The following is an 18,976-nucleotide window of genomic DNA, read 5'->3' on the forward strand; positions in this document are numbered from 1 at the left end:
AATCTGAACTTATGGAAATTAAAATATTAATGGGTATTAATCAAAATATGGGTGAAAATGATCTAGAAGGCAGATCAAGTTATGTTTTAATCTTAGCTGTTGATTAGAGACTTAATCTCAGTCGTTGAAGACTCAATAGGAAAAGTATAAAATGGAGGCTTGGGGTTCATTTGGAAACACACACACAGAGAATTGATCAAGAATTCGATTCTTAGGGCAGGGTTTGCTAAGGATTTCGAATTAAGTGATCATTCTGCAACAAAGGGTTAGTGAAAATATGGGAGAATACAGACAGAGAGGCAGAGAAAGCCAGCAGAGTAGAAAAGTTGCATGTCACATAAAAGCCGGAACTGCCAGGAACAGCCGGAACCGCAGAGAACTACCAGGAACAGTCGGAACCGTCGAGAACTGCCTGAACAGCTGGGAAAGTTGACGTAGAGGGAAGAAGGCAAAACTGCCAGGAACTACCGAAACAGCCTAGAAAGCTAACGCAGAGGGCAGAAGCCGAAACTGCCAAGAACAGTCGAAACTGTCAAGAACTGCCAGAACAGCCAGGAACGCTGACGCAGAGGGCAGAAGAGGTGACACAAAAATAGTCAGGGTTAGCCAGTCTTGTGCCAGATCAACGGGAATTCTGCTGGGTGAAGTGAGGTAAAACTCACTCAGATTTTCCGCCAGTGTTCTCTCTGTAAAGTATTGCTAGATGAGCATCCTAGATTTGTATTCAGATATTTCTCCTGCATAATAATAAAACCCTCAAAGTTGCTGCACCAGTTTTCCCGCATTGGGTTTTTCCAGGGACTATTGTGTCCAAAAATAAGTGTGTCCTATGCATCTTGTTCTTTGCTCTGTTTTCTTTTTCATGAGATCAAATATTTAATTAGTGTAGGTTGCAAAAGTAATTTGCTTCAGTATTCAAAAGAATAACTTGATGAATGTAATTTAAAAAAATCAAGTAGGTGAAGTAGATTCAGATTTACTGCAATAGGGGTTCCTTGGACTAGGAACTTTCATAGACCACACAGATTTTGACTTCTTGACTCAAGTAAATAATCCTAAAGCCTACAATGGAGGCTTGACCTATGACAATTGACCCAAGCATGAAACCCATCCTTTAACAAGTCAATTTAATAACAAAAATTATTTTTGCTTTCTTTTGACAAATATTACATTTTGACTTCAAGTACAATTATGAAGACCAAACCTAGTTACATTCTTCAACACCAAACACTTTGATTTTTGTGCTAGGGTTTTCTCTAGACGTCCTCCAAATCTGAAGCAAGTCCGACGTTGGAACCTCGAGATATAGCAAGCCCTAGCTCAGGGACCATTTCTTGCCCTTGGCTAGTGTCCTCATCAGGATCATTGAATTCAAACCTCAGAGAAAATTTGTCCTTTGATCCTCTTCTCCTCCCTAATTAGGTCAAGCCCTTCATTGGGTGATCAACTCCATATCATTAACCTAATTTTTGGTCCCAATTGGTCCCGTATGGTCTCACAACTTATTGAAGTTAATTTCACAAAGACCACTTGGAAACCAAGTTTTCACAACGATTTTGAGGTCTAGGAGTCACCTTTGTAATTCATATCTTCAAAACCTGACCCTTGAAATCCTCCTAGCCCTTCCTAGAGAGCTTTTCACCTTGCTTTCCAAGTAAGCAAGCCATATATTTGAGCCTCTCTTGTGAATAGGCCTTTAGGATCACCTTTCATCCTATCATTGATACATTCATTATCATGATCCTTACTATATCGGGTCTCCTCCCATTGGTGAAAGTCCGTAAAGAGCAGGGAGCCTTAGCTGAGGTGACATTGGGCTATCGCTCCATTGTTGCCCTTGACCTAATAGTTTCCCTATAGGATCCCCTCCTATGACCCCTCCTAGTTTGAGCAGTAACAGACCTCACCTTGTCTTTCTCCCTCCAAAAGTGTGAGTTTGTTCAAAGGGTGTGTATTCCCCTTTTGGGGTGGCCCCCACAATCCACTATCACTTTGATTTCCCTCTTTCTCCTATTTTGGGACCCTCCTTAGCCAATTTAATCAAGTGGGGTCCTCCTAACCCATTAAAAATTGTCATGACTTAGACAAAATTGCAAAACTGGTGTAGCTGCTAGATGAAATTAATTAGAGTGGACATCACAAAATAGGAGGAGGTGACACCACCTATCATGGTCACGAGTAGAGGATGTGATCTACCTCCTCCAGCTCCTAGTTCTTCATCTTCTAGAAGACATCAGAGCCCAATTCCAGCCCTAAGGCATTCTTCATCTAGAGGGTGTTCAAAAATATGTAACTAGGTTCGGTCTTCATAAATATGAAATGTACTTTTGATTCTTATAAATTGTAAATGAAAGAAAATTATTATTATTATTTTTGGAGCATGGGTTTCATGCTCAAGGTCTTTTATTTTATAGGTCAAGCACCCATTGAGTGTTTCTAGGTTTTGTCCTAGGTCAAGAAGTCAAAAGAGTTATTGTCATAAGTTGAAGACCACTTCGTTCACATTGTAAATTGTAAAGAAAATTATTTTTGTCATTAGAAGTGTAAAAATACCCTCCAAGATCAGGTCGGACTGGCAGCTAGCAAGTCAGCCTAAATTGAGGATCCATGTCCACCCTTGAGAAGCCTATATAAAGGAGGAAACTCGTCCTCCTTGTAGCACATTCATCTCTCACTCATTCAAGCGAAGGAATTAGAAGAATAAGGCAGCAAAGAAGGAAGAGGATAAAGACGACTTGGTTTTGGGCTATTTTTCTCTCACGTGTGCGAAGGAAGAATAGGGTTTTTGCAGTAGATCTAGAGTTTTCCGCTACAAGTTCGATCTTGAAGAAGACAAGGCAAGAAGGTCAAGAGAAGGTCACAAGAAGCCATCCTCAAACTCCAGAAGTCAGAGAAATCCAAGCGAAGGTCTAAGGAAGCCGTGGGAGGCTAAAAGAAGCTCAGACGTGTGGCAGCAACAACTGCAAGAGGGCTGAAAATTTCAGGTCTGCCGTGTAGGCCGAAATTGTGTAGTTGGAGGTGCTGGAGGTCGAAGTTGTGCTACTGGAAGAGATTTGATTGGGTTTATCTTGGACAAGGAAAGCACATCGTCTGGAAAGGTTGGACTTGGTCTTGGAAGGTATTGGTCTTGGTCTAAATGTCTTGGAATTCGTCAATTGAAGAATCTATAAGGAAGAGCAGAGATTTGCGGGTTTTCCTCTCCATTGGAGAGATTTTGGCCCTGGCTTGCAGCCTATATTCTATGTTCTTGTTCTTCTTGTTTTGGTAGTTGTTTTATGATACACAAACATAATAAGAATAAGAAAAGCTAATAAGTTAAGTAAAAAGAAATCACAAGCAGTTATCAAAGAAAGAGAAATCACTCTAATCATTGCCCTATAGATTTCTCAACACAGGGAAAGTTGTTACATTTTCTCGCAAGAGGGGCAGGGCAGAGGTATTATTAGTTACTTAGTGGTTCATTTCAATGCATATGACTCATGATATGAGATACATTCTTGTATTTTTTGTTGATATTTTGAGGTTGAGTTAGGACTCGGGATTCAAGACATGATTCACTGCTGTGTGATGCAGCACTAGACATATCACACATTTTATACATTAGTTTTCTTTTCATAATTATGTGTCAATGCATTTATTTTATGTTGTAGATGCTTTAGATACTAAAAACAAAGGGAAAAAAAATTGTATTTTTTTTAAATTTTACGGATGTTTTGCCTATTTTTACCGATTTTTTTACGATTTTTTCTTTTTTTGGAACCTCGCCGATTTTATCTTGATTGCGATGTTCACAACACTGTATAAAGCTCTTCTCAAAATTCATGCATCGTCGATACATTTTGTATCATATAAACTTGGGTGCATGACAGCATGTGGTTCTTTTGTTTTCTATCAAGTGTAGTTAAAGAAGAAATACCAAGAAGATATGATACAAGTGAGAAAGGATATAATCAGTAAACAATATATAGGAAAAAAATACAGTGAATCCATCCCAAATTTGGTTTCCCTTTGTCATCAAAGGGACTTAAGACATGCACAACAAGCCAAATTGGTTCTAAGTGGACCTCAATATGATAGTTATTCTTAATAGAACCTCATATGGTCATATAGACTCCGGAGGATATAAAGATTTGATAAATGATATGCTTTTGAAATGAAAAGCATGTTTACCCGGCTGATTTTGTAAGCAATGACTGCCATGGTGAGTCCCTGTTCATTGTTAAGAAGGGATAAATCCCAATCATATAGGAAACCTGCATTTACATAATAGCAATATAAAATTGGATTTTCAAAAACACGTACACGTGTTTAACTGAGGGCATTCCTCAAGCATGCTGCCTTAAATGCATGGACATGATAATTTGATGTTGATCAATCCAAGTAAGATAATTTGAGGTAATCATGAGAAGTATTAACCATTTAATAACTGCAATGAACATAAGATAGTTGTCATCTAGTAAAAATAAAGGTCACTGTGTCTCAGGTTACAACCTTCTTGGGAAAAGCCTTGAATATTTCCAATGATATGTATGCACCAATCGAATGACCAACCTTCACAAAGGAAAATTAAAGACAGATTACAACTCTGACTAATAGTTATTTCAAGCACCAGAAAACAACAAACTAGTCCAAACTAATATCAATATCTCTAACTGCTATACAGAACACAGCTAGAAAACACAAAGGTATAGTAATCAACTGAATCGTGTAGAAAAACTAATATTAGCCCCCAATAACTAGATCATTTAAAACAATGCATTTCATCAACCATCTGTATCATAAAATAAAAACACAAATCATTTAACAAATGCAATGAGAAACCCTTTCCCCAAGAAAAACCACAAAAAGATAGATGACATCATCAGATATTTCCAAACACCATATCAATCCACTTCACCCAACAACCCCTAACCAGTCCTTGGAGGTATGGTTGTAACCGATGGCCTGTAGCTGACTTTGTCAAAAACTCCAAGCATGCAAACTTGCAACTACAAGACATAACTAGGTTTAATGTTGTAAATTGGCTTCCCACACATGAGAAACATTAAGGAAAAGGATATAGCTATAGGATTGGCTCTGACGGTCAGAACCATCATAACTAGCAGATGCACCATATCTCTTGTGGAACTCCACATTAGTGCCTTAGAGTTCGTTTCTAAATAGCCAATCAACAGAATTTGTGCAAAATGGCACAACTCCTATCCTAGATGTCCTTTTGCATAACCAAGACATATGGCAAGCTCCAGGAATGCAAACACATTCACACAGCATATAACCAATGATAGTAGAAACAACAAGCATGTACATAGGTTAACTTTAGTCTTTTACAATTAACTAGATTCAATTCTAATGGGATGGCTGCTATCACCCAGAATATCTCACGATAATGTAATCACATGTAATTTGCATGGGTACGAATATGAGTATGGATATGACAATGTTTTAGAAAAGCTTGGCTACAATATGGGTTGTATATGGCAACCTTCTAGAAAATATTGGCTACAATATGGATCGGATATGGCATATATCTATTTAGAACACCAAATGCTAGCTCAAATGGATGAACCATCCACCCAAGGAACGTTGATAACAAGTAGGCCATAGCTCACAGGCTCAAATCCAATCAAGTCCCTCAGGGTTACAAGCTGTTATTGTGATTAGCAAGTTGAGCTGCCTTCCATATGCATATTCCAGGGAAGTGGGGGTAATCCCATGAAGCTTTTCCTTGGAAATATATATATATATATATTACCAAGGAAATAAATATACATACATATGTATGTATGTATGTATGTATGTATGTATGTGTGTATGTGTAGCAAGGCCTATCATCTAGTAGCAACTTGGGGCAGTCATTGTGAAGGAGACCAAGGTTCGTCCTAGTGGGCTTGTCCTCACCTTGTGTGGTAGATGGCCAGATAGACCTTGTTGCACCCCTATTGCATTTTGCATTTTGGAGTGGCTTTGTCATCAAGAATGCACTGACCTACATGACATTGATGATGATTGTCATTGTAGCCTAACTGCCACCAATTAATGAGCCTTTCAAAGTGTTGAGAAATCTAGGGCATGAATAGTTAAAAGATTTCTATGCTTGATAATTGCTTGTGATATACTTTTACTTCTTAGCTTATAGTCTTTTCTTCATTATGTTATTATTGTGTTTTTTTCGTCAAGACAATTACGAATATGCACAATAAAAGACAAGTGACATAGTTTGTAGGCTTGTCAGCGAGGGCCAAAACCTCTCACCTCTTGAGAGGAAAACCCAATCAAAATTCTTCTTCTAGATCTTCAATTGATGAGTACCAAGACCATGACACAGATCCTTGACTCTAGTATCCTCCCGAGAACCTTGTAACTAACCTTGATGCTCTGCCTCTTCCCTTTCTCGACTTCCTTCTTGATCTCGAATTGCTCTCCTTGGTTCCTTCTAGAGAAACTCGATCTCTATGATCTTACTGCCTTCCTCTAGAGAATCTCAGTCTCTAGATCCTGATCTCAGTTACCCAGAAGAAACCTCCCTCATTGTCCCAGAAGAAACCTCCTCTTTGCTGCCCCAGAATAATCTCTTCTTCGCTGCCCCAGAAGAATCTCTCTTTCACTGCCCCAAAGGAAACCTCTCTTCATTGATCCTAGAAGAAACCCTACTTCCCAACACCCAGAAGAATCTGCTTCGCTATACCTTCTTCACACTTCTTCTTGATTGAATGCTTGTCGAGTTGCTTGCTCTAAGTGAGGCCGAGTGTGGCTTATATATACACCTTTCCTCATGTCCTTTAGGCTGACATGATCACTTGTGGTTAGGCTGACTTCTTCTAGCAGTTTCTTCCATCGTTGTAGGCCAACTTGAAGAGGATAAGTGACAAGGTCTTGGAGGATACTTTTCATAGACAAGTTTGACCTTTTACAAAGTGTAACATGACTTCATTACATGACAATGACTCTAACATTTTATGACTAGATGACAAATAAATCCTAAAGACTCTCAATGGGAGTCTTGACTCAAAAATAAAATCTCTTTCTCATGAAACCCATGAAGCAAGTCAATACAATAATTTTATTTTTCTTTTTTACATCTCATTGCATAAAATCATAATTACATGTCATTATGAAAACCAAACATAGTTACACTTTTCAACAGAAAGGGCATAGCACGACTCTTCCAAGAAAATTTATATACACACACAGAATAAAATGTTCCTAAATATATGATTCTAGACATATATATATATATATATATAACTTCCATAAAGTTGGATATGACATTTAAAATATTTCATGTTAGCTTCCAGGTTGCTCTGAAAGTGTTTACAACATGCTAGGGGTGGTTGCATGTGATGTGGGGTGTGTTGCATTTTGTAGTGGCTTTGTCATCAAGAATGCACCAACCTAAATGATGATGATGATTGCATTGTAGCCTACCTGCCACCAATTATTGAGCCTTTAAAAGGACATAACATGAATCTATTCCAAGAAAATTATATACACACATAGATAAAGTGTTCCTAAATATATGATTTGTCTAGACATGATATATATATATATATATATATAGTTGCATATGATATGTATAGATATGGCATTTAAAATATTTTGTGTTAGCTTTCAGGGTACTCTGAAAATGTTTACAACATGCTAGAGATGCCTTCATGTGATGGGTGTGTTGCCTCAAAATCTAGCAAGTCCAAGCTAGACCAAGGGACAACAAAATGAGTTGTGGCCCACTATCACCACAACCACTACCTCCTACTCTTTTGTGGACTTTCACCACTATGGAGGCTTCCCTATGTTAGTTCACTTAAAGGATCTATCAAGTATAAGGAACAAGGTGACAAGAAAAGCTTAAGGAAGACAACTTCCACTTAAGAATAGGGCTCAGGCTTCAGCCAGCACAATAGGGCAATTTGCATCATCCAATAGGCTTAATTAGGGAACAACGTGACCTAGGGCTTGAAAACTAACAAGGTAAATAGACCAAACTTGGATCACAAGGCCAAGAAAAGACTTTCAATCAATGTATACCTTCAATGTATGGAGCAAGAAGCCTTTAGTAAGCCCTAAATTGAAGCCTAGGGCAAACTAGGGCCTTTTTTAGGGCAAAATCTACCTAGGGCAAGGGGCGTATGCCCTAAAATAGAGAAATTAACCATGGGAATGAATTGATTTTGAGACAAATACCTCACCTCCATGTGTTGAATACCTCTACCAAGTAACGTCCTAAACCCTAATGGAGAAAGATGTCTTAGCCCTAGCTAGCATCTTCACCTAAGAGGCCAAAAATGAGGTTAAAGAAGGGAAACTGTGAAATTTAAGATGATTTTACAATGATCAACCATGCAACAAAAGGCTAGTTTCTTGACCTTGGGTGATGGAGTCTAGGGTATGTTAAATATTGCTAAACCTTGGGGAGAGCAAATCAATGGGGAGAGAAAATTTAAAGGATCATCCACAAGATTGAAATTCACATTCTATAAGTGGGTAATGCATGCAATACTATCATCAAGAGTCCATAGAATAATTTCCAATCATAAATTGCACATAGATACCCTAGATAATCAACCATTCCGTACAAAAGCCACAAATTAACAAAGATTTATCAAATACAAGGTACACTTACAAAAAGAATGCATGAACAAGTCCTTTATTGCTCCAAAATGACATCTCCAAAGACAAGAAATAGCTCCATTAGTAAAAATCCACCATAGATCACATTTCCACAAGATTCAAGTACACAATTCAGCTAGACCAAGTTTCCCTAAGAGGGTCAACAATGTTATAAGAGATGATAAACAAATGAGGTGAGACTATCCTCTATTTATATTAGGATTAGGTCTCCTAATTTTGACTTACAAAGCCCCTTAAAACAAGTTTGATCACTAAATGACCTTGGGTTACAAGCCAACCCATTAGCTAACATAAAATTAAGCCTAATTTGCCCACCAATGTGAGTCATAGCCTCTAAAAAGCTAGCATCATCCATCATAATGCTCCAAATGCCATGTCAAAGGGTGATGAGGCATCGAAGGTGTAGATGCCTCGATGATCCAAAATTTAAGGGTCGGCCCTCAAATTGTTATTTTTCCACAATCCTGGTGTCTCAGATAGAATCCTAAATCATTGATGCTACCAAACCAAAGATCACAACGAAACTACTTTGCACAGTGGAATATAAACAGTAGTAAATCTACTACTGCACAAAATATACACAACTTTTGTGATATTCCTACTTAGTGTTTCACTTAGGAGAAGTGGGCTTAGGTGACCCACATTTCGATTTTTGGCATGAGAAGCACCCCAACATTAGAGTTGGACGGAAATATTGTGGCTTTGGTGGAGTGTGGGGGCCACCACAAAGAAATTTTGGGCCAAATGGACAGTATGCTCTCATTGGAGCGAAATTGGTGAGGGAAATTCGATGTGGGTCCACATGGGCAGCCTTGGAGGCAAATCGACAAAAGGAAGGAGGGGCTCTCATTTTGCTCATCATCTATCATTTTCAGAATTTGTCTTATGACAAGAGCACGCTTCAGTAGTGAGCCAAGTCTACATGTGTAGTTCAGCACACCAGATGTTTCCGAGCAGGAATCCCAACCCTTACTTCGGTGGACTTCAAGTGCTAGCCCAAGGAGTGAGTTCTACCTCATCCCAATTCATACCAACAGAAGTGAGTCGAGTTACAGCAGCAGGGAGAGTTCCAGCAGCGCAAGGACTACATAGTCATAGCTAGAGGCACTCCGGGAAGTTGTGGAGATAGGGGAGTTTGTGGAGGAAATCATGTTAAAATTGGCAACTAGGGCCAAACTCCATGTGGGCCATCTTATTCAAGGCAGCTGATATTTTTTTTGGATTCCTCTCGTCGAGAGGTGTAGGATTGATCTAAAGATATCCGATTCCCATTTGTATTCATGGAGATATGAATTTATTTGTGTTATGTGACAATTCGTCAAGGTCGGCCAGCAACCAAATTACCCCCACTTGTCCTCCACGTTTTAGTATAAATAGAGGTGGCCTTCAAGTCACTTTGACACACACTCTTGTGATCTCTCTTCATTTTGTTTTGGGTTTGATGAAGAAGAGATCTAGAGGGAGTGCCCTAGGATATATGTTGGCCTAATGATGCCCTAATTCGCAGTAAAGGGAAGAAGCCTAATGATGCCCTAACGCTGCCATGAAGTGCCCTAGACGTGGAAGAAAAAGGGTCTTCTTGAAGATCCTACACTGCCCTAATTTACAGTGAATGAAGCAAGCCCTAATCGCAATCATGATGGAGAATCCTTAACGCTGTTATAAAGACTTTAATGTAGTCTTGGAATTGCAGCAAGGAGAGGCTAATCACAGGTCTATAAAAGACCCTAAACGTTGTCCTAGAAGAAGACATCTAGACATAGAGTAAGGAGGGTTATATTATGCCCTAGCCGCAGAGAATAGGAGGGCTTATGACTGTATAAAGTAGGCCTAATTAGCTATGGAAGACAGGCCCTAAACGTTGTCAAGAAAGCTCCTATACGCAGTCAATGTATGATCGAGAAGAGCCTAGATCCACTGATGTATGAGGCTCTAACTCCGCAACAGTTAAACTCCCATACGCTGCCCTAATTAGCTGACAGGTGTAGCCCTCATCTGCTGCCAATAAAGGTCTCCTATCCCTGAGTTTGTACGCTGTCGAGAGGAGGCCTTTCCTCAGCAAGTATGGTTCCAATTCATAGCATGAAAGTGCAGCATGAGTAGTGCAGCATAGTGCAGCATGAATGGTGCAACTTAGTGATAATGAAAGTGCAGCATGAATGGTGCAGTAAAGTGCATCATAGTGATGATGAAGTGCAGCATGAATGGTGCAGCAAAGAGCAGCAAAGTGCAACATGGTGCAGCATAGTGATGATGAAGTGCAGCATGAATGGTGCAACAAAGTGCAGCATGGTGATGATGAAGTGTAGCATGCATGGTGCAACATAGTGATGATGAAGCGCAGCATGAATAGTGCAGCATAGTATAGCATGAATGGTGCAGCTTAGTGATGATGAAGTGCAGCATAATGGGTGCAACATAGTAATGATGGATGCAGTATGATGAGTGCAACATAGTGTAATGAAGTGCAGCACAGTGATGGGTGCAGCACAGTGATGGATACAGCATGACAATGGAATCCCCTGTGTTCAGATCTGCTACCTCATGTGTCATCTTCCTAGAGAAGATCTCTGCTCTTATTTTGACAAGTCAAAATGTTGACTTCTGATGTATATGTATTGTCTCTCTCTTTGCTGAACTATTGAAGAACATAAGAAGAATTGATCAAGGGTTTCACCACATTAGGGTTTGTCCCTGGCTGGCACCACATCTTGTGTCCTCTTGTCTTGGCTTGTCTTCTACGATTTATGTTTATGTTCTATCTGCATTTTACTATCATGCTCAATGTGATTGCTAATCTGGAATTGATATTGAGTTAATGTGTAAAATTGAAGTAAATTGCTCTCGGAATAGAACATACCTAAATTTAACATGGTATCAGAGGTGAGGTGAAGACAAAGCCCAAGCAAGAGTGAAAGAGCAATCATCGAAGACAGTTGGAAAGGACAAAAGGCTCAATGGGTTCCTCATCCCTCTTCAAATTCACCAAGGGTGAAGTCGAAGCAAAGAAGATTATCAGAGTGGCACAGCGGAAGCATTTGGTGGCCTACCTAAAGGTCACTTCAATGGGAAGTCTGGATCTAAGGGTGGAAGGAAAGGCAGATGCCTTGCTTGCAATGAGTTTGGCCATTATGCGAAGGAGTGTCCGAATAGAAGGGACACATCACTTGATGATGATAACAATCATTCCAGGGGCATCTTCAATGATCAAAGGAATGACAAGTACAATGGCAAAGGAAAAAGGAATGCAGGTCATCAAGGAAATGGCCGACTCTTCAAAGAAAGCAAGGAACTCCAGGTATGAAGAATCAAATGTTGTTTTTGATAAGCTAAAGGAGTATTATCTTATATTGGCCCTCTCCACTACTTCTCCTCCAGACTCTTTCGAAAATTGCCTTATTGATAGTGGTGCTTCAAGGCACTTCATCGGATACAAGGAATCTCTCTCTAATTTGATAGAGAGGGAAATAATCATGGAGATTATTCTTGGAGACGATGCCACCTATCCCGGAAATGGTGTAGGGAATGCTACCCTTCAATTGAATGAGGGTAGCACAATTCATTTACAAGAAGTTCTTTATGTACTTGATCTCAAGAAGGACCTGGTGTCCATTTCGGCAATGGAAGTCAAGGGTTTCAATGTGGCATTCATCGATGGAAAGGTAAGTGTTTGAAAAAGAATTTTCAAGATGCTTTTACTCATGGGTTCAGGGTTGGCAATTTGTATCAAGTTGCAGGAAGTCCAATGGAGACCATGTCGTGTGTCACATCTCTTCTGGGGGACAGATGGTGACAGGGATGCATGAATTCAAGAAGAGCATGAAGGTACATGTTCGAGATGTACCGAAAGAAATCTTACAAGGGGACCATTCCCCTCATGTAATAACAAGACCACATGTGGATCAACCCGAGGGGTTTGAGATTCATGATCGGGAATCTCATGTATGCAGGTTGAAGAAAGCTCTCTATAGTTTGAAACAAGCACCTCGGGCTTGGTATGAGAGGATTGATAGCTATCTAATGAAGCTGAGATTCACTAGGAGTGAAGTCGATCCAAACCTTTGCTTGAAGGTTGTGGATGATAGACCTCTCATACTGGTACCTTATGAGGACGACCTCTTTCTGACAGGTACAGACCCTCTCATTTACAAAAGTAAGAGGGAGTTGGATTCCGCATTTGGAATGGTGAACTGCAAGCCCATGACGACGTCGATGAAGCTTAACTTTAAGAAGTTATGCGATAGTGATGCCGAACCTGAATTGGGAAATGCTTCTGAGTTTCATAAACTCATACTAGCATTGATGTTCTTGGTGAACTCTCGTCCGGATATATGTTTTGCAATTAGCATGTTGAGCTCAGATATGGTTGAGCCTCACTGGATTGGTGCCAAGAATCATTTGAGATATCTTCAGGGCACAATCCATCATCGATTGAGATACAATGTCGGAAATGTGAAGCTACATGATGTTGACTGGGCAGGTAGTGTGGAGGATCGCAAGAGCACTTATGGGTGTTGGTTCTCTTTGGGTTCTACTTCGATATCCTGGATGAGCAGGAAGCAAAAGTCGGTTGCTTTAAGCACCACTAAGGCTGTATACATAGCTACGAGTATGACCTCGTGTGTGAAGTTGCCTGGTTGTGGAAGCTCTTCTGTGAGCTATTTGGACACGTGCTGGATGCCATCGTGATCTTCTGTGACAACCAGAGGGGGATTCGATTGTTGAGAAACCTCGTGTTCTATGATCGCTCCAAGCATACAAACATCAGGTACCACTTTATCTGGGATATGGTACAACGGGGAGCAAGAAGGCTCCATCACTCTAGGACTGATGTGCAGGTCACCGTTATTCAAATGAAGCCCCTGGGAAAGGTCAAATTCTTGACTTTCCGAGAACGACTAGGAGTCGTGGAGAGACCCTCTCCTGAGGGTCCTGTATGATATGGATATTGAGCTTTGGGAGCTCCAGGGGGCATGGGGTACTTCTTGGAGTGATGAAAGACCATAGGGTGAGAGGTTCAGCCTTCCCCTAGTGGTTTGCTATGTAGGCAAGATGAGTGATTCGTCCTTCTCCTGCTGAGACACAATCATCGGGTGAGTGGTTCAGCCTTCCCCTAGTGATTTGTTGTGTACAGGGTGAGTGGTTCAGCTTTCCCCTGGGATACCCCATGGCGACATGTAGGCAAGATGAGTGGTTCATCCTTCTCCTGCTGAGACATCCTACCCATGCAGTTTGGGACTCATGGGAAGTACCTCTCATCTGGCCAATGAGTAGGGAAATGAGGATAGGGACTATAGTAGTACCAATGGATGCATCGTCTTACTACCGTACTCCCTATGCTAGGATGATATTGATCTGGGATCAATTGGAACTGATTTCGGATCAATAAGAGTGTTTTGACACACTCTCTTTATTGGAACTGATTTCGGACCAGTAAGAGTGTTTTGCCACACTCTCTTTATTGGAACTGATTTCGAATCAGTAACAGTTTTTGACACATCTCTTTATTGGAACTAATTTTGGATCAGTGAGTGTTTTGACACACTCTCTTCATTGGAACTGATTTCGAATCAGTAAGAGTGGTATGAGACACTCTCCTTTATATGGGACTGACTTCGGGTCAGTGGAGAATGGTATGATACATTCTCGATCACTTCTTCTTCTTCATAGTTCAGCAGAGTAGAACAGGGCAGAGCAGTGCAGGGCACTGATGGCAAAGATAGTATGGACTGAGAGATGGATTTGCAGATGGAGTTCTCCCTAGTTGAGAGGGAGTGTTAAAATTGGCAACTAGGGCCAAACTCCATGTGGGTCTTCTTATTCATGGCAGTTGATATTTTTCTTGGATTCCTCTCGTCGAGAGGTGTAGGATTGATCTAAAGATCATCCGATTTCGATATGTATTCATGGAGATATGAATTTATTTGTGTTATGTGACAATTCATCAAGGTCGGCTAGCAACCAAATTACCCTCACTTGTCCTCCACGTTTTACTATAAATAGAGGTGGCCTTCAAGTCACTTTAACATACACACACTCTTGTGACCTCTCTTCATTCTATTTTGGGTTTGATGAAGAAGAGATCTAGAGGGAGTGCCCTAGGATATATGCTCGCCTAATGATGCCCTAATCCGCGGTAAAGGGTACAAGCCTAATGATGCCCTAACGCTGCCATGAAGTGCCCTAGACGTGGAAGAAAAAGGGTCTTCTTGAAGATCCTACGCTGCCCTAATTTACAGTCAATGAAGCAAGCCCTAATCGCAGTCATGATGGAGAATCCTTAACGTTGTTATAAAGACTTTAATGCAGTCTTGGAATCGCAGCAAGGAGAGGCTAATCGCAGGACTATAAAAGACCCTAAAATCTGTCCTAGAAGAAGACATCTAGACACAGAGTAAGGAGGGTTATATTATGCCCTAGCCGCAGAGAATAGGAGGGCTAATGACTGTATAAAGGAGGCCTAATTAGCTATGGAAGACAGGCCCTAAACGTTGTCAAGAAAGCTCCTATACGCAGTCAATGTATGATCGAGAAGAGCCTAGATCCGCTGATGTATGAGGCTCTAACTCCGTAGTAGCTAGACTCCCATACGCTGCCCTAATTAGCTGACAGGTGTAGACCTCATCCGCTGCCAATAAAGGTCTCCTATCCCTGAGTTTGTACGTTGTCCAGAGGAGGCCTTTCCTCAGCAAGTATGGTTCGAATTCACAGCATGAATAGTGCACCATAGTGCAGCATGAATGGTGCACCATAGTGCAGCATGAATGGTGCACCATAGTGATGAGCAAAGTGCAGCATGAATGGTGCAGCAAAGTGCAGCATAGTGATGATGAAGTGCAACATAGTGCAGCATGAATGGTGTAGCTTAGTGATGAGCAAAGTGCAGCATGGTGCAGCATAGTGATGATGAAGTGCAGCATGAATGGTGCAGCAAAGTGCAGCATGGTGATGATGAAGTGCAACATGAAAGTGCAGCATGAATGGTGCAGCATAGTGATCATGAAGTGCAGCATGAATGGCGCAGCATAGTGATGATGAAGTGCAGCATGAATGGTGCAGCAAAGTGCAGCATGGTGATGATGAAGTGCAACATGAAAGTGCAGCATGGTGATGATGAAGTGCAACATAGTGATCATGAAGTACAGCATGAAAGTGCAGCATAGTGCAACATGAATGGTGCAGCTTAGTGATGATGAAGTGCGGCATGATGGGTGCAGCACAGTGATGATGGATGCAATATGATGAGTGCAACATAGTGTAATGAAGTGCAGCACAGTGATGGGTACAGCATGGTGATGGAATCACATGTGTTCAGATCTGCTACCTCATGTGTCATCTTCCTAGAGAAGATCTTTGCTCTTATTTTGACAAGTCAAAATGTTGACTTCTGATGTATATGTACTATCTCTCTCTCTCTGCTGAACTATTGAAGAACATATGAAGAATTGATCAAGGGTTTCCTCACATTGGGATTTGTCCCTAGCTGGCGCCACATCTTGTGTCCTCTTGTCTTGGCTTGTCTTCTATGATTTATGTTTATGTTCTATCTGCATTTTACTATCATGCTAAATGTGATTGCTAATCTAGAATTGATATTGAGTTAATGTGTAAAATTGAAGTAAATTGCTCTCAGCATAGAACATACCTATATTTAACAAATCGTGAGGGAAGGCTTGGGGAGCCTTCTAACAGGGTTTGCAGACATTTTTGGAGCATTCAGCAGCAAAATCTTCAGGTGGGTCGATTTTCCCAGCGAAAGAGCCAGCCAAGCCCAAGAGGGTTGAAATTTTAGGGTCAAGCTTTGGCCAAATCCTTCATGGGTTATTCTGGGTTTCTTGAGTAGAGGTTGGGATTAATTTCTCGGAATTTTCTGAGCAGCAGAGAGGACTCTAGCAATAGATCATTTCAGACAACAGCACCATTTCTGGGCATTTATAGTGCAGCACTAGGGCCTAACTTCCAACAGATTGGAGGGTGATTCATTTGGGCTTTTGCTAACTTGCTTAGAGCAAGCCCAGGTGCACTCATTCCAGCACCTTGTTGTACACCTCTTTCCATTAATAAAATGAGTATACAACATTGTTTTGGATCCAAAAATGTGGTCTGATTGTTTTTTCTGATTTTATGGTGTGTTTGTCTATTTTGCTTTGAATATTTACTGTTAATTTTCCCTTAAGCATATTATAGTGGTATAGAGCTCATAGACTTGGCACAGTCTGTGGGAACAACGCAATCTATGACACCGGAGGATAAGCAAAATGTGACATACCGGAGGCAAAGGTATAGAGGCAAGCAATGATAGTTAGAGATCACCCCTAATCCTATGACTACATAACCGGAGGTAGAAGAAACCAACATGGCGGACAACGGAGGAGACAAAATGGAGGGGGAGAAGGAGTTTGTCTAACTCCTACTAAAGGCAGTGCAGGATTTGTCTCGAAACATTTAAGGAATGAGCCAGTGAAATGGCAATGGTAACAAGGGTAAGGGAGTACAAGGGGATTTCCACTATGGAGAAGGATCTGGCACCTAACATCACCACGCATCTCTCCATGCCAACATGACATTGATTCATAATACACCCCCTAGATCCACCATTCCTACATTCCTACAATCCGGAGCAGGTGGGAAGCCAGAGCAAGAGGAGGCACCTTATGGGGACTATTTCCTGGGGTATCAATCTTATCGGCCTGATTTTGGGAGGGCCATTACTTTCAAAGATTTCTTTCAGTTGAAGGGCAACAACAAGCCCAAGGGACAGAGTGGAGGAGGTTACATGCAGGGAACAAATTTGCAACACACTGTGGGGAGGTTATTTCTCCCAACCTTCAATGGGTCCTCCAAGAGCTCGGCCAAGGCATGGGTCGAAAAGCTGGATGTTTACTTCCAGCTTAACCAAATGACAGAAGGAGAGGCAATCAAGATTGCCACGTTGCATGCGGAAGGGGAAGCCCACGACTGGTGGTTCCACGGATTGACCACGTTGGGACATGCAGAAGAAACTACCTATGATGATTTCACCAGGAGGGTGTTGGATGAAGTGAAAACTTCATAATAAACAAAAATAAATAAATATGTTATTAATAATTGAATGATGATTGTTTACAGTGAGGGTCCCTGGCTTATATACTACCATGGGCACCCTTTTGGGAAAGGGCATGATCTAATGATCGTGCCCTTTCGTCTAATTAACCTAAAATTAAATAATTTTTACATAACATTGCCTTCCTCTCGAAAGAATGTTTTGTCCTCAAAGCATACGTAACGACGGATTTTGTTGACAAAATGATTCATTCTCCCAAGAAGCTTCTTCTTCAGGTAAGTCTTTCCACTTGATCAGGTATTCCTTGATTGTACAATGTCGAAGCTTTCTTTCTCTAGTAGATAAAATACCTTCTGGTTCTAAAATGACCCTTTCCTCATCATCCAGGGATGGAAGCGTTGTTTGTGCTGATTGATGGTCACCTAGTGCCCTTTTAAGGCAGGAGACATGGAAGACGTTGTGAACACGACTTTTCTCTAGAAGGCTTAAACCATACACAACTTCGCTGATCTTTTTGTTGATCTGATAAGGTTCGTAGAACTTTGGTGCCAATTTGTTTTTTCCTTTCTGTTTTAAGGATAATTGTTTGTATGGTTGGAGCTTGACAAACACCCATTCTCCGACTTCAAACTCTCTTTCGGTTCTGTTTCGGTTTGCTTGTTGCTTCATACGATTCCTCGCATTATTCAAGTTTTGTTTCAATATTGAGACAATTTTTTGGGTTTCTTCTAGTTGATTTTTAACAACAGGTAGATTTGTCTGGACAATAGCTAGATCCTTCCATTTTGGGGGTTCATATCCATACAAAGCTTGAAATGGCGTCATTTTTGCTGACGTATGATAAGTAGAATTATACCACCACTCAGTGAGATGTAACCATTGAGCCCACTTATTTTGTTTTTCTGTAGCGTAGCAACGTAGGTAGGCCTCCAAACATTTATTGACAACCTCTGTTTGTCCATCTGTTTGAGGATGATAAGCAGAACTCATATTTAGGTAGGTTCCTATGTGGTTGAACAACTCCTTCCAGAAATTACCCTTGAATTTGGCATCTCTATCACTCACAATGACTTTCGGAAAACCGTGTAACTTATATATATTTTTGCAAAATATTTTAGCGATTTCTTTCGCTGAGTATGATTTCTTTATTGCCATAAAGTGAGCATATTTGGTGAGTTTGTCGACCACTATGAAAATCTTGTCCTTGCCTTCAGATACTGGTAATCCTTCGATAAAGTCCATCAAAATTTCTTCCCATTTCTAATTTGGAATGTTTGAAGGGTGAAGTAATCCCAGTGTCATAAT

General features: G+C 40.7%; 1 protein-coding gene across 9 annotated transcripts in view; it reads right to left on the bottom strand.

Moving 5' to 3' along the window:
* LOC149191426 (alpha/beta-Hydrolases superfamily protein) overlaps positions 1-18,976 on the bottom strand; it is a 567,598-nt gene that overhangs the window by 375,853 nt on the left and 172,769 nt on the right. For all 9 annotated transcript variants that reach the window (XM_089404268.1, XM_089404262.1, XM_089404266.1 and 6 more), the window contains 2 exons: positions 4,492-4,551; positions 4,171-4,253 (listed from right to left, as the gene is read on the bottom strand). In XM_089404268.1, the coding sequence (XP_089260394.1) occupies positions 4,171-4,253; positions 4,492-4,551 (143 nt within the window). The remainder of the gene's footprint in view (positions 1-4,170; positions 4,254-4,491; positions 4,552-18,976) is intronic.

Source organism: Pinus tabuliformis, chromosome 2_2 (assembly GCF_031772625.1).
Source record: "Pinus tabuliformis cultivar Carrire ecotype Pingquan chromosome 2_2, CPIR1, whole genome shotgun sequence".
Taxonomy (NCBI): domain Eukaryota; kingdom Viridiplantae; phylum Streptophyta; class Pinopsida; order Pinales; family Pinaceae; genus Pinus; species Pinus tabuliformis.